This window comes from Chrysochloris asiatica, unplaced genomic scaffold (assembly GCF_000296735.1).
Source record: "Chrysochloris asiatica unplaced genomic scaffold, ChrAsi1.0 scaffold00393, whole genome shotgun sequence".
In the NCBI taxonomy this organism is placed as follows: domain Eukaryota; kingdom Metazoa; phylum Chordata; class Mammalia; order Afrosoricida; family Chrysochloridae; genus Chrysochloris; species Chrysochloris asiatica.
The window spans coordinates 605,451-621,701 of NW_006408911.1; the positions used below are offsets into that span (position 1 = coordinate 605,451).

Genomic DNA, 16,251 nt, shown 5'->3' on the forward strand with positions numbered 1-16,251 from the left:
CTCTCCCTCCCTGTATATTGCCCCCCTCCCTCGCACCCAGTCTCTCCTGTGCCAAACCCCCACCCTGTGAAGGTTGCTTCTTGATTTTTAAATTTTCATCTTATTTTTATTTTTTAAGTCCTGGTGTGGCCCTGTAGGTTAAGTACTGGACTGATATCTATAAGTCTAGTGGTTCAAACCCATCAGCTACTCCTTAGAAACACTATATAGGATCGCTGAGTCAGAATCGACTCACTCACACTTAACACCAGCAACAGCTATCTTTTTTTAGTTTTTCCCTCTGGAAGATATTTTGAGTGAGTAAGGAAGTGAGTGAGAAAGCCGATATGGTGTGTGTGTGTGTGTGTGTGTGTGTGTGTGTGTGTGTGTCTTCCTCTGGCTTTACATTATCTCATTTTCCCTTGGGTCCTTTTTTCTTTTTTGTTCGTTTTGGTCTTTTATCTGTTACATGGCTTATTAAATACTTAGTGATTCTGGTTACATGGCCTATTAAATACTTAGTGATTCTGGTGTTTGTGAAAATTTTTTTTAAATAAACCTAAAAGCTAAGTAGAGACAATGTGTGTATTTGGGGAAACTATCTAAAGGGTGCTTAATTTGTGTGCTGGCCTCAAATCTCAGTGTCCAATGATCTGTTATTTTGTGGTCTGATTGATTTCTCCAGAGAAGAATTATGTAAGTTTTTGCCTGTAGAGCATATGAAGATTTTATTTAGGATGGGGGAAATGAGCTGAGGGTCCTACCATATAGGAGACTTTCACTTATTGTCGTAAGGTGCCAATGAGTCTGTTCCGACTCATAGCAACTCTTTGTACAGCAGAACACACTGCCTGGTCTTGTGCCAGCCTCACAATTGTTGTGTTTGAGCCCATTCTTGCAGCCATTTTGAGTCATACTCTTTAAGGGAAAAAAGAATCATTTCAGTACTTGAAATTTGTCTCATTCAGATGATAAATGTAAATAGTTAAGTGTTGACGAAAGAATAGTCACCTGACTCCACAAGTTTGGCGAGAGGAGCTATGAATCTAACCTCATCACCTTTTTAGACATATTTTACTGGTATAGAAATTTTGGTGTGCTGATAAGATAGCTCTCCAAAAAACTAAAAGTATGTTAATAATCCCTCATTTGTGGTCTTTACCAATTTCCATACTATAAATAAATAATCTGATTATGGCTGATTCCAAGTTATGGTGCACAAAATTACTGGCTCTCAGAACCCAATATAAGATGGCTCTAACACCGAATATGTATCCAAGAAAGTGCTCAATCCCTGGGGGCATAGTCTGGGCAACTTTTTACCTAGTTCACAGTTTTCCGTGTTGTTTCTGCCTTTAGCCTGCCAAAGTACATGGTGCTTCGCCTCTTTGAGCTCTGAAGACTTGCTTCATGTCATTATTACTTCCCATTTTAAACATGCTGTAGGATAAGCACTGGACTAGTAACTGCAACGTCAGCAGTTCAGACCCACCAGCTGCCCTCAGAAACCCTCTACTGGGCCACTGTGAGTCAGAACCAACTTGATGGCACATAACAACAGCAACATTTCGATTTTTACTATTCCCACTCTGCTTGGTTAGTTGACTAGTTGCCATTGGAGTTGATTCCAACTCTTAGCAAACCTATGTCATCAAAAGTAGCTGTGCTCCATAGGGTTTTCAATGACTGATTTTTAAAAAACCAATTGCTAGGGCTTCCCCCCCCCCCCCCAGACAAGCTGGCAGAACTTGAACCTCCAGCCTTTTGAGTTAGTGGATAAAACATATTAACCATCTGTATCAGCTACCCAGGAACTCTTATTAGGTTAATAACTAGACCAGTATTCTCTCTGAGTCTTCTAAATATTGTTATGCTCTTCTGTTCATTGTTATTTCCTTTCCTGTTCTCTTTGTGAGTTATGCTTTCTGTGGTCATTTATACTTAATGAAAAGGAGATAAAGAATATATGGTCAACTTTCAACTTAGGAGCCCTGCTGGCACACGGTTAAGTACTAAGCTACCAGCCATATAGAGTTGATGGTTTAAACTTTCCCAGTAACTGCAGTACAAAGACCTGGTGATCTGCTTCCATAAAGGTTGCTGTTGTTGTGAGTTGCTGTCTTGTCGGTTCCGACCCATAGCGACCCTGTATAGGGTTTCTGAGGAGCAGCTGGTGAGCTTGAACCACCGACCTTGCAGTTCAAACGGCTTTGCTGTCTTGTCGGTTCCGACCCATAGCGACCCTGTATAGGGTTTCTGAGGAGCAGCTGGTGAGCTTGAACCACCGACCTTGCATTTCAAACGGCTTTGCAGTCTGGCGCATTAACCCACAGCACCACACCAGGACTCCTCCATAAAGATTACAACATAGAAAACTGTTTGGATCAGTTGTCCTCTGTCACTTGGAGTCATTATAAATTGAAAATGACTCAACAGCTACTAACAGTAACAAATTTAAGCTGCTACTTTCATGTTATGTACCTACCTCTCTGGGAAGTTACGGAGTATTCTAAGTTTTATTTAAAACACAGCATGTACTTGAGGCCATGTTTTATCACCTGTACTTTTCATGGTTTTGAGCACTTACAATGCACCACAATCATAGGTATAATGTATGTGCTTGTTAAACAAAATAGATATGGCACCTGCCCCATAAAGCTTATCAATATTATTGTTGTTAAGTGCAACTGCGTCATTTCCAACTCATAGCAAACCCTGTATAGGGTTTCCTAGGAGCAGCTAGTGGGTTTGAACCAATACCGTATAGTTCATATTGATCTTACTGTCCAGTGCTTATCCTACAGCACCACACCAGTACTCTACACATACAAGGGAGCTTCAAAAGTTCATGGAAAAATAGAATTAAAAGATATTATCATTTTTCATGAACTTTTTGAAACCATCTCTTATAATTATAATTTTGTGATAAGTGCTTTGAAGGAAATGATCAAGGCCTATATAATAGAGTAACATAGAATGAACTCAGGGAAAAGCTAGGTTGTAAACGACAGTGGGCATAGAAGAAGGAATACGTTTTGATATGGAAAAGATCTGTGAACATTTGAATTGTTCAAGAGCCACATTTGGCTAAACTAAAGTGAAAAGGGGAAGAATGGCAGCAGTTAATCTTGGAGAGAGATGTTGTTAGGTGTTATCGAGTTGGTTCCAACTCATAGTGACCCTATGCACAACAGAAGGAAACACTGCCCAGTTCTGTGCCATTCTTACAATTATTGTTACTCTTGAGCCCATTGCTTGTTTCTGCCACTGTGCCAGTCCATCTCATTGGGATCCTCATCTTTCACGCTTACCGTCCACTCTACCATGCATGATCTTTCTCCAGAGACTGATAGGTAGGTAGGTGGTGGTGTGTTGTGGAGTTGATTCCAACTTACAACCACTCTATGTGGGGTTTCCAAAGTTGTAAATTCTTACGGGAACAAGAAACCTCATCTTTCTCCCACAAAATGGCTGAGTTTTTTAGGTTTTTTTTTTTTTTTTTAAGTTTTTATTGTGAATTGAGTGAAAGTGTACAGGGCAGATCATCACTTTCACATTCAACAGATCATATACTTTGTTTCAATATAATGATAATAATCTCCATGTATCGTCAGTTAAGAGTATTTCGTCTCTCTATTCATTTTAGCTCTCTCTTTTTTTAAAAAACACTCAAACATATATAATAATTTACACCACCAAAGGGCACAATTCTGCAAGTCTACCTCCTGGTCACCAGCTCTCAGTCCCTCTAATTCCATGAATCTAGAGTCCTAAGTTGCTCCCTCTTCTCCGTGTCCTTATTCTCTGCCTCCACCTGTGGTATCGCTGCTTCTCTAGATAGGGTCCCACATTCTGCTCGTGATCTTCTTTGATGGTCTTTGGTACAAAACTTCTACCTTACAATTGTGACAGTCACAATTAGTCATAACAATTACTATTAAATCATAAGAATCTTATCCCTATCTCCTTTCACCAGACCCATCTAGACAAGACGAAAAATATTCAGTGGGGATTCTACCATCCTCTACATAATCTTAAACTAAACTCTCTTGAAAACTTGAAAGTCTCTTCGTGCCTTTATTGCCCCCTCATTTTAGGTAGCCAATGTCTAAATTGCCCATCCCTATCTACCCTGTATACAGAGGGCAGAGGATTGATACTTGATGTAAAGATACCTTCCCTCTGTTGGTATTTTGAGCTATTGCCTCCATGAGTATAGGTCAAGTTCATCAAATTGTAGCAATTTACCCTCGTTTCCTTTATCTAAAATTGTTTTTTGTTGTGTTTTTTAAATCATCCTCTAGTCGAGTTTGATTATCAAGTCATCAAGCCTAGGTCAGATGGGCACTATCTGCAAGTTTGGGTGTTCTTGTGCTTCTGCCCTCACTTCATGTCAGCTGGATACTTCACTCTCAATTCTAGCCCTCTGTGGCTATGTCCTTGTCCATGGGCTCAGGTATCTCCAGGTCTCACCACACTTTGGGCAAATCAGCCCTTCCTCTTCTCTTTCTCATTTTCAGGTCGAAGGGAGTGTATGGAACTTGGTTGAACTCAGCCCATTTCTTCATTACTACCTTTCCCCCTCTTCCACTCACCAGTAGACCAATGTGGTCGCCAACAAGCTCACATGCCTGCTCATGTGTTCCCTTTGAGTTTCAGTCTTAGAGGGGAGGTTTGTCACAGCTGGTAGTTTTGAACTGCTGACCTTGAGGTGAGCAGCCCAACTCATAACTACTATACTACCAAAATGTCCAGGGCTGTATCTCATGTGTTAAAATGAAGTTTTTGACTATTCCAAGTTCTGTGCCATCCTTACAATTATTGTTACCCTTGAATATTTTTAATTAGGGGAATACCATGGTCTTGTTTATGCTTTAAAAACATTTCTGACTACCCTTACGCAAGAAAATGGCCAGACAGCAAAATAAAAACAGAGATTACTAGGAAGCTATTGTTGTAGTTTAGGTACTCCTGGAATCGTGGTGTGGAGTGGTAAGTTACACAAGGTTGGCGGTTCAAACCCTCCATTTGCTCCTTGGAAACCCTATGCAGAGTCACTAGGACTTGGAAATGAATTGACAGTACTTAACAACAGGTAAGCCTAGTGTGATGGCGTTGGAGGATGAAAGAAGTGGATTGATGTGTAGTAAAATAGAAAGGAAATCAGATTGTAATTTGGATGTGGAAATGTTCAAGGAGGAATTCATGTTTCTGGTTTGAACTTTTTGGTGGTGAGTGGTGCTATTTATTTAACCGGAAATGATAGAAAAACAGTATCTCTAGGATAAGGTCTAGCTAGCATTAGTGCGTGAGCCTACCTAGCTACATGTTTATGTGCATTTAACTATGTGATTTTTAGTAGAAGTTTGTAGACATAAATTTCAGGTGCTTATGCGTCATGTCATTGACATCAAAGGGGCAGTTGGATGCTGTATCTGGGGCTCAAGAAACAAGTCAGAATTGGAGTTACAAAAATGGTAACAGACATAGAAATGAAATCGATCCTGAGGATCTGTTCATCAGTATTTTTTAAAATTATTAAATAATATTTTTATATTTGCATATAAGTGAAAATCAATTTGAAATCTCATATCTGTACATTATTAAAACAATAATTTGTAAAATAAAGATTTCACTTCAAGTTATGAGGAAGGATGTCCTCATTTGTAAATACTTTGGAACTATTGAGCTGTCTCTGGAGGTGGGGAATAGAGCTAAATCTAATTCACTAAAATAAATGTTGTTAATGTTAGCTGCCATAAAGTCAGCACCTGATTCATGAAGACCCAGTGCACAGCAGAACAAATAAGCTGCCCATTTCTGGGCCATCCCCATGATTGGTTGTGCATAGGGATTGTATTGACTGATGTCCAGAAGTAGATATCCGGGCCATTTTTGCTAGTCTACGTTCATCTGAAGCTCCCAAGAAATCTAAGCATCCCAAGCATCATAGCCACACACAAACCTCCATTGACAAGTGGATGGTCGGGTCCACTGGCCAGGAATTGAACCTGGGTCTTGCCCGTGTTGTTGTGTGCCATCAAGTTCGTGTCAGCTTATAGCAACTCTTTATAGAGTTTCTGAGAGTGACTGGTGAGTTTGAACTACTAACCCTGTGGTAATCAGTCCAGTGCTTATCCTGTAGGGCCACACAATGAAAGGTAAGAGTTCTACCACTGAATCACCAACACTCCCTAAACTATACCTTCTAGTTGTTGTGTGTGGTTAAGTTTATTCAAACTGACAGCATCCCTATATGACAGATTAGAAGTGCCCCTCAGGTTTCTCTAGGCTGTAATCTATGGATGAGGAGATGATGGGCAGGGCTTTAATTCTCACAGAGAGGCTCCAACCTTTTGCTTAACAGCATAGCTCTTACCCATTGCACCATCAGTACTCTAAACTGCTATAACAATGATAAATGTATTTGCTCCTGTGACTTGAGGTCTTCTCAATGAATGGTTCCTAACATGACCCAGGATCATTCGTTTTTGTTTTTAAAAGAAAGTAAGAATTATTGCATGCTTAATAACACAGGAATCCTGGTATAGTGTGGATTTATGTACTGGACTGCAAAGTCAGTTTGAACCATAAAGTCAGCAGTTTAAGTTCACCAGCCATTCATTGGAAACCCTATACAGAGTTGCTATGGGTCAGAGCTGACTTGATGGCACTTAACAGCAACATGCATTAGGCATGTTTAAAGTGTTCAAATGCAGAGATCAGTTTGAGGACTAGGGTGCACCTGATCCAAGCCGTAGTGTTTTCAGTCGCCTCATATGCGTTTGAAAGTCAGATAATGAATAAGGAAGACCACAGAAGAATTGATGCATCTGAGTTATGGTGTTGGAGATGAATATTGTAAGTGCCCATGGACTGCCAGAACAACAAACAAATCTATGTTTGAAGAAATACAGCCAGAATGTTCCTTCAAAGCCAGAATGGACATGTTATTAGGAGGGACTGTGGTCCCTAGAGAAGGATATCATGCTGTTAGTAAAGTGGTGGAGGGGCAGTGAAAAAAAAAGGAAGCCTCCTAACGAAAAGGATTGACGCAGTGGCAGCAGCAGTGGGCTCGACTAAACGGCACCTAACAACACATGTTAAATTACCCATACAACATATACTTTATTTTTTAACAGAATGGGCTGGGTTTCTTTTAATGTAGTATTTTAATTTTTATGTCAGCAGTATATAATGGTGGTTGGTGGTTATGTGTTGTGGAGTCAGTTCCGACAGGGTTTCTGAAGCTGTCAGTCTTTACGGGAGCAAAAAGCCTTATCTTTCTCCTGTAGCACTGCTACATCTTTAATTTCTTCATTTTTAGAGTCACATGGTCTTTCACAGGTATGGTTTGTAGTAGTCGGTTGTTTCAATGCAGTGTAATGTATTTAACCATTCTTCTAGTGTTTTAAAGGAGCTTCACAGTAGCTAAGCACTTGAACGGAAAGTTTGGCAGTTCAAATCCACTAGCTTCTCTGCAAGAGAACGGTGACGCAGTCTGCTTCCATAAGTATTGCCATCTTGGAAATTCAGTGGGCAATTCTACTTTGGCCTACAGGGATGCTATTAAGTTGTAATGAACTCAGTAGTAGTGCAGCTGGTCTTTTGGTTTCTAGTGTGTATTCAGATACCATGAACATACTATTATTGAACACTTAAAAGTTTCATAGAAAGTTACAACACAAAGTGCTCATATTTACATCAAAGACAAATACACAGTCGACCCATTTGGATTTCTTACACCTTTCAATTTTATTTCTCTATAATGAGAATTTGAAAGTTTGATTTTTAGAAACTTAGTTACTTTAGAAGACAGAAAAATTACATTTCTTAACAGATGTGAGTAAACTTTTTTTATTTTATATTCAAAACGTTAGACTAGTTTTAGCTACAAGTTGTAGATTTTTAGATTAACCACTCATATTAAAACTAGCTGCTATTACATATTGAAATAAAAACTACAGTAGTAAGTTGCTCTGGATTGGCTTTGTATAGCTTAATCCTATATTTCATTAGCTTTATCAGCTTTTCTCCTTGTAATCGTTTATTTGGAAAAGTGAAGCAGTAGTATATAACCATGGAAACTGGTTACCTTTTCCATTGGATGATTAGGCATGTTTGCTATATATTTTATATATATATTCACATTTAAAAAATAGATAAAAATTTTTGTGCTCCTAACAAAGGATTTTAAACACAAATAAGAATATCTTTTTTTTTAAATCCCTTGGAACGCCCTGTGAAATGTTGGAACTGCTATATGTATGGTCTACTTTGAGTAACCAAAATAATATTCATCTCCTTCCTGTGTGCCTCTTTTCTAGGCAGCCCAGTCAGTGCTGATTTCCTTATTTGAACTTAATACCCCAGAGTTTACAATGTTGTTAGGAGCTTTACCAAAAACTTTTCAGGATGGTGCTACCAAGCTTCTTCATAATCACCTTCGAAATACAGGCAATGGGACCCAGGTATTTATTACTTATTTTCATAGCTGTGGTACAATGTGTTGATTGGTTTAGCAAGAATTGATTTACTTGAAATAAATTTTTGCATATGCATTGTACAGCATTTTCTTAGCTTAAATACTGTGTTGGAAAACAAGAGTCCTTTCAGCCTGTCATGCTTATATTATATTGTGGTGTATAATTTGGGTGGTGGTGAGGAGTGCAGAAGGTGTAAACAAGGAAAGTCATGCGCATACAACATAGATGTAGGGTAGTGTTTAGAAAGAGTTGTTCACAATTAATGATTACAAACCCATATGTGTCTACTTGTTCTTAGATATACAGAATGTTGTTTTGGATATGTAAGATCTGAGTAAATGAAAGATTAAATTTAAATTACATGGAATAATTTACACCATATGCCTAAAAAATTTAAGATTTTAAAGACAAACTGGTACACCTTTAATAATAAGTAAAAGGGAAGGTCGATCACTGATCTATGTTAAGGTAAAATTTGAGGGTTAAATATAATCTGACAAGAATTTCTTAAGAAAGTCATGGATATTTTTAAAAGGAATTGTTTCATTATATCTTAAGACATAAGCAAATCAATGATATGACCAGATTTTACTCCCTTGCTTGTCCTTGTGAAAAGTATTTGATAAACCAAACTCAAGCATCGTTAGTAATGCTTGGGAAAAGGAAATTAGATCAGAACAGGAAGCTAATTTAAAATTGGTATTTGGAATTTTGCTCAGTCTTTGAGGAAAAAGATTGAATATTTGAGAGCAGGAAAGGGAAGAGGAGAACAAGAAAAGACTAAGAGTTAGATGTCTTCATGGAGAGAATGTTTTCCCCATCAGAAACCAGAGATCAGTACATGGACATTTATCATAGTGCCCTATGAATATGACTGTTTTCATATGTAGCAATCTAATGATAGTATGTATTCCTTAAGAGTCTTTATGTTGAACTTACCTGTCATATTTGTTTCTCTCAATCAGGGTTCCATGGGGAGTCCTTTGACAAGACCAGCATCACGTTCACCAGCTAATTGGTCCAGTCCTCTTACGTCTCCTACCAATACGTCACAGAATACTTTATCTCCAAGGTAACAAAAGGACCATTTTCCATCATGGTGTATGTTTGCAAATTCCAATTCTTAAAAATGCAGAGACATGTTAATATAATCCTATCTGGTTTCTACTTGACTAAAGAAATTCAAGTGGAAACTTAGCAGATTTGAACAATTTTGAGCTTATTTCAAAGTTAATTCTTAAAGTGATGATAGTGGAAAGAAAGTAAATAGGGTGTGAAATCTTATATAAGTGAGAAGAAAGCCTTTTGATACAGGTTTTGTAAATACTTATTTGCATCAGATTTTATACTTATATTTCTCTGAGATGCTCTGTAAATTGAATAATAAAGAATTCTAGGAAAGAAAGAGAAAAGGGAAGTACAGAGAAATTGTAAATCTTTTTTTATACTTGTTGTTGTTAAATGCCACGGAATTGGTTCCTCCTCATAGCAACGCAGTATATGTTTCTGAGACTTTAAATCTTTGCGTGAGTAGAAAGCCTCCTCTTTTTCCTTCAGAGCAGCTGTTGGGCTTGAACCATTGATCTCGTGGATCGCAATTTAGTGCTTATGCTATGGAGCCACCGTGCTCCCCTATATTATCTACTATAAATAAGGAGTTCAAATTGTAATGATGGTTACTTAGAGCTAATGTTGACGAACCACTTATAAAAGTAGAGGAAAACTTAAGCTTATGGACAAAAACAAAAATAGGAAAGAATGGCATATTTTTTTTTCCCTTAGGCAAAAATATGACTAAGAGATTTGTCCTTAATATAAAATATAAGACATGTGTAATTCTCACAGTCTTGTGCGTTTCAAACATGGACTGTATTCAGGTGAAGTTCTTAACTCATTAAGGGACTAATGTTTCTTTCCTTTCTCTGGATTTTAAAAAAGTTTATAGTGTTTCATATTTATAATTGCTAGTTTGATTTTTGTCTTTAATCACAGCATGCAGCATCCCTTTTTTTGCTATAACTATAGGATACACACACACCCAATTACAAATACACAGGATTTCAAAAAGTTCATGGAACTATTGCAAAAAGTTTAGGAAAGGTTTTCTTGATAAAAGAGACATCTATGATGATTATCAGTTATGAGAAAAGGGAAAATTGTTCCCTGGGTAGAAGGTAGACTCATGTTAACTTGGGTGATGGGAAGGCAATATCCAAGAGTGAGGTTGGCACAGGTAAGATGAAGTTAGTGGAAGACACAGGTTGGAGTGAAAGAGTTGAAGTGAATAGAGGTAAATACTGTTAACTGATGGTACATGGAGGGGATTACCATCGTTGTAATGAAGCAACAGATACGAATTGTATAATATGGGACTGATGATCTGTATTATAAAACTTCACTCAATTCACAATAAAAAGTTTTTGTTTTTTTTTTAAGTTCATGGAAAAATTTCATTCTCTTTCAATTCCATTTTTCCATGAACATTTTGAAAGCTCTTCGTATACAGGATCAGCATTTAAGGAAGAAAAGTATGTTGTAAGCTTATCATCCCCCATATTTCTTCTATGATATATATATATATATATATATAACCACTTTAGTGACCAAATTCCAACCTGAGTTAAAATTTTAAATTTGATTATACAAAGGGGCTTCAAAAAGTTGGTGGAAATTTGAATTAAAAGATTATTGAATTTTTCTACAGATTTTTGAGACCTTGTTGAATTCATGTCAATAACATGTATGTTCTGTAATAAAAATTCTCTGCCTTCATATAAATTTATATGTTGTTGTTAAGTGCTATCAAGTCGATTCCGACCCATCGTGACCCTGTATAGGGTTTCCGAGGAGCAGCTGGTGAACTTGAACCACCAACTTTGCAGTTCAAACAGCTTTGCAGTCTGGCACATTAATGCACAGCACCACACCACGACTCCATAAATGTATATAAAATGTATTTATTACTTCTTCAATCGTTACCACTATTGTGGTTAATCACAGGTGCTGGCGTACTTCTACAAAGGGCCAGACAGTAAATGTAGGCATTGTGGAATGGGTGTTCTTTGTTGCTGCTACTCACTATTGAGTTTACAGACCTTATAAAGGTAGACTGGATTGGTTCAGCAGGTCATAGTTTGCCTAACCCTGATTAATCAGAACAGTTTTGAAAGTGAATAGGCAAATCACTTGTTTAAGGCCTCCTGGTGTGGTGGTGGTTGTTGTTAGATGCCATTGAGTCGGTACCGACTCATAGTGACCCTATGCACACAGATTGAAACACTGGCCGATCCTGGGCCAACCTCACAATTGTTACCTTGCTTGAGCCCATTCATGCTGCCACTTTGCCAATCCATCTGGCTGGGGGTCTTCCTCTTTTCTCTGACCCTCCACTTCACCAAACATGATATCCTTCTCCAGCGACTGGTCTCTCCTGACAATATGTCCGAAGTATGAGAGACGAAGTTTGGCCATCCTGGCCTCCAAAGTATGGTGGTGCGGGTTAATATGCAAAGTCAGTTTGAACCACAAGGTCACCAACCACTCCTCAGAAACTATCAGAGTGGCTATGATTCAGAACAGACTCCATGGCACTTAACAACAATTCTGGAGTCATCACACTGCCCTTTATTAGGGCAGAAGATACCTTGTACTTGAACCACTTAGCTGGAAGGGTTAGTTTTGCTAATTACATCTTGGGGAATTTGCAGTCTCTCTGATCTTGTACTTAGCAGTTGTGGTGTGGTGCTGTGGGCGAATGCATTGGACTACGAAGTTGTTTTGGATCTTAAGTTCATCAGTTCAAGTTCACTAGCTGTCTCTCAAAAACCCTATACAGGGTCCCTATGGGTCGGAACTGACAGAATGGCACTTAACAACAACAGTCTTGTCCTTAAACAGCCTGGTGGCGTAATGGATTATGTTGTGGATTGCTAACCACAGGGTCAGCAATTCAAATCCACCAGCTGCTCCATGAGAGAAAGATGAGACTTTCTACTCCAGTAAAGATTTCCAGCTTCAGGAACCCTATACATGGTCTGTATGAGTCGTAACCAATTCAACAGTACACAACCACCATCACCACCAATACTGTCCCTACAAATATCTTTCTATAATCTCCTTAAATGCATTTGTATTTTATAACTGTACATAAGTAAAAATTACGTTTTCTCTTTTATAGTGCATTTGATTATGACACAGAAAATATGAACTCTGAAGATATTTACAGCTCTCTGAGAGGTGTCACTGAAGCAATTCAGAATTTCAGCTTCCGTAGTCAAGAAGATATGAATGAGCCATTAAAAAGGGATTCTAAAAAAGAAGATGGCGATTCAGTGAGTATTGAGATAACCTTAAATTGCGGATTCATGTTTCCTTAAGACTTTTTGTGTGTGTGTGTCATTTTTTAAATGAGCTTCTCAGGGATCAGTCACTTTTCTTGACTTGTAGCTGTCATATGTAGGAGTCCTGTTGTGACACTGTAGGATAAACACTGGATTGGCATAATGAACAGCAGCCACATAATTGGCAGTCCAAACCCACCAGCCACTCCTTGGAAACCCTATACAGGGTTGCTAGGAGTCTGAACCAATAGGAGGGCATTTAACAGCAACAACAACCATTAGCTAGGCACTGTTCTGGGTCTTGGACTAACAAAACAAAACTCCTTCCTTAAATTTCTTGTATTCTAGTATATAGAGACAATTAAGCAGGAGAAATATGGGTTTTCAGATAGAGATGAGTATTAGGGAGTTTTGGGTTAAAAAGTACCTTGAAGGAAAGTGATTTTTTTTTTAATTGAGCAGTCAGAGAAGGCGTCTCTCTCAACAGGTGACATTTGCATTGAGGCTTAAATAAACAACGGGACAATGAATAAATATGGTATGGTGGTTATGTGCTATAGAGTCGGAAATGGCACATAACCACCATACCATATACAGGGTTTCTGAGGCTGTAAATCTTTACAGGAGCAGAATGCCTCATCTTTCTCCCATGGAACAACTGGTAGTATCGAACTGCTGACCTTGCGGTTCGCAGTCCAATTCGTAACCACAACGCTACCAGAGTAATTGGATATTATTCTGCTATAAAAAGGAATGATGCTGTAGAATAAGTGCTGTACTGCTAACTGCAAAGTTGACAGTTCAAATCTACTAGTCACACTTGGAAACCCTATACATGGTCATTGTGAGTCGGAACCAACTTGATTTCACATAACAACAAATAACGTGGATGAACCCTGAAAACATTAAATGAAATAAGCCAGTCACAAAGGACAAATAGTGTATGATACCAAAAATAGAAAAATGCCCAGAGGCGGAAAGTAAATTAGCGGTTACCATGGATTAATGAGAAGCTATTGCTTCATGGGTACAGAATATCTTTGGTGTGGTGGAAAAGTTTTGGGAGCATCATGAGTATGAAAATTATTAAAATGACAACTTTTTTTGGTGCGTATTTACTACACGCAGACACACAAAAGAATACAGCCATGCAAGATCTAGGAGAAGAGTAGACCATAAAAGAAACAGCAAATGAAAAGATCTTAAATAGGAACAAGTTTATGTAGTTGAGACCCAGGAAGAAAAGCAGTGTAGTTGGAGCACTATGCAAGAGTTGGGGAGTAGAATATGGGTCAGATCATACAAATCCTATGAGAGTAGTTTTGGAGTTTAGATTTTTATTTTCCTCTTACATATTATGATATTGACTTCCATCAGTGATTTGTGTGGCTCTAATTAAAGAATGGTAGAAATTCCTGGTGTGGTGCTGTGGGTTAATGTGCTAGACTGCAGACTCAGTTTGAACTGCACGGTTGGTGGTTCAAGCTCACCAGTCGCTCTTTGGAAACGCTCTACAGGGTTCCTATGGGTTGGAACTGACAACAACAACAATTAAGAATGGTAAGGCCCTCTGTTAGCATAGTGGTTACAAGTCAGGCTGCCAACCTCAAGGTCAGCAGTTCAAAACTGCCAGTGGTTCTTCGGGAGAAAGATAAGATGTTCTGCTCCCGTAAAGATTTACAGCCTCGGAAACCCTGTGCAGGGTCAGTATGAGTCAGAACATATGCCATGATACTTAAGAACAACAACAATTAAGAATGGTAAAACGCATCTTTGTGACATACATGAATATTATTTTTCAGGGTTTTAAAAAAAAAATTTGTCAATTTTTTCTGACATCTTGGGATTTTGCTCAAAACAAGTTATCCCACCATCCCTTGTGAACTGTTGTTTCTCATTGTTTGCACAAGTGCAGAATATTGTAGTGTATCAGCACATCTTCTGACTTCTTTCCTGCCATTATTTTCTCCCCATGCCCATTCTGGCAGAGCTGGTTATATTAGACCTAGTAAAATGACTACTTAAAGCCACCTTACCAATAACCTTAATAAGCAGTTCAAACCCACTAGTTGCTCCTTAGAAACCCTATGCAGGGTCATTATGAGTTGGGACTGACTCAACGGCATTACCAGTAACAACAGCAACAACCTTAGTAGCCCAGTGGTTAAAGCGCTCGGCTGTTAACTGAAAGGTCAGTGGTTTAAACCTGCCAGAAGAAAAGACCTGGCAATCTGCTCCTAGAAAGATTAGAGCTTAGAAAACCATTTGGGGCAGTTTTACCTATTCTGTGTTTGTTGTTTTTACGTGCCGTTGTTAAGTACCCCAGCCATACTGGCCTCCTGTCCCTTGAACTTTGCAGACATGTTCCCATCTCCAGACCTTTGTATTGAAGCACTGTTCTTTAGATTCCCCATAGTGAATTCCCTCATTTCTTTCATGTCTTTCCTAAAAACACATCTCACTGAAACCTTCTCACTGTAGTTAATCTGCATCTCCCACCCCCACCCCGCCTCAGCATTCTTGATTGTTGTTAAGTGCCATTGAGTCAGTTCTGACCCATAGCGACCCTGTATAGGCTTTCTGAGGAGTGGCTGGTGAGCTCGAACCACTGACCTTGCAGTTCAAACCGAGTTTGCAGTCCATGCATTAACCCACAGAGCCACACCAGGACTCCCAGCACTCTTGATCCTGCACTATTATTCTTTTTTGATTCATATACTATGTATCTTCTAATATATCATACACTTAATTCATTCATTATGTTTTCTTTTTTTATTGTGTCTGCCCCTCTACTAGAATGTTCTGCTAGGGTAGACATTATATTCCCTTTTGTTCACTAATATATACCCAATGCCAAGAACAATATCTTGCACATAATAAGTGTACAGTAAATATCTGAAGAATATTTTTTAAATGCCTAGCAAATAACCTAGCATGCAGTTGCACATCAGATACGGTACTGGTAGGGAGGAGCAATGATTTTTAACTAGTACTTGTATTAATATTTTGAATAACATTTTAATGTACTCGAACACCATCAGATATCTTTCCAAAAGTTAAGCAGACCTTTTAGGTCTTTTTTTCCTTCCTCTTTTTTAAAAAACAGACTTTTTGCACTTTTGGAGGTATTATTTTGCTTTCTAGACCTGTCATTATATAATTTACTGCTGTAACAGTGGAATCATGCTGCTTTTAGTTCTGAGTTACTAATGAAAGTCTCTTATATATTTAAAGAAACTATCATAGAAATGCAACTGCTAATCAAATTGCATATATTATTACGTCAAGCCATTGGCAATAGATCTGTAATAATCATTAGAAGCAGCATTTTTTGTGATTCTTAACTTGCCTTCACAGCTGTGAACTGCACTTTACTATAAACTTTAACATTTTAGTATGTTTTAATTCATCATGCTGATTGCCATTCATTTTTTCCCCAGCTGGTT

At 38.3% G+C, this 16,251-nt stretch overlaps 1 protein-coding gene across 1 annotated transcript in view; it reads left to right on the forward strand.

The window, feature by feature from the left end:
* Positions 1–16,251, forward strand: part of CLASP2 (cytoplasmic linker associated protein 2) — a 251,562-nt gene that overhangs the window by 209,086 nt on the left and 26,225 nt on the right. Inside the window, exons 33-35 of the mRNA XM_006876589.1 lie at positions 8,307–8,450; positions 9,431–9,537; positions 12,643–12,796. Coding sequence (XP_006876651.1) covers positions 8,307–8,450; positions 9,431–9,537; positions 12,643–12,796 — 405 coding nt within the window. The remainder of the gene's footprint in view (positions 1–8,306; positions 8,451–9,430; positions 9,538–12,642; positions 12,797–16,251) is intronic.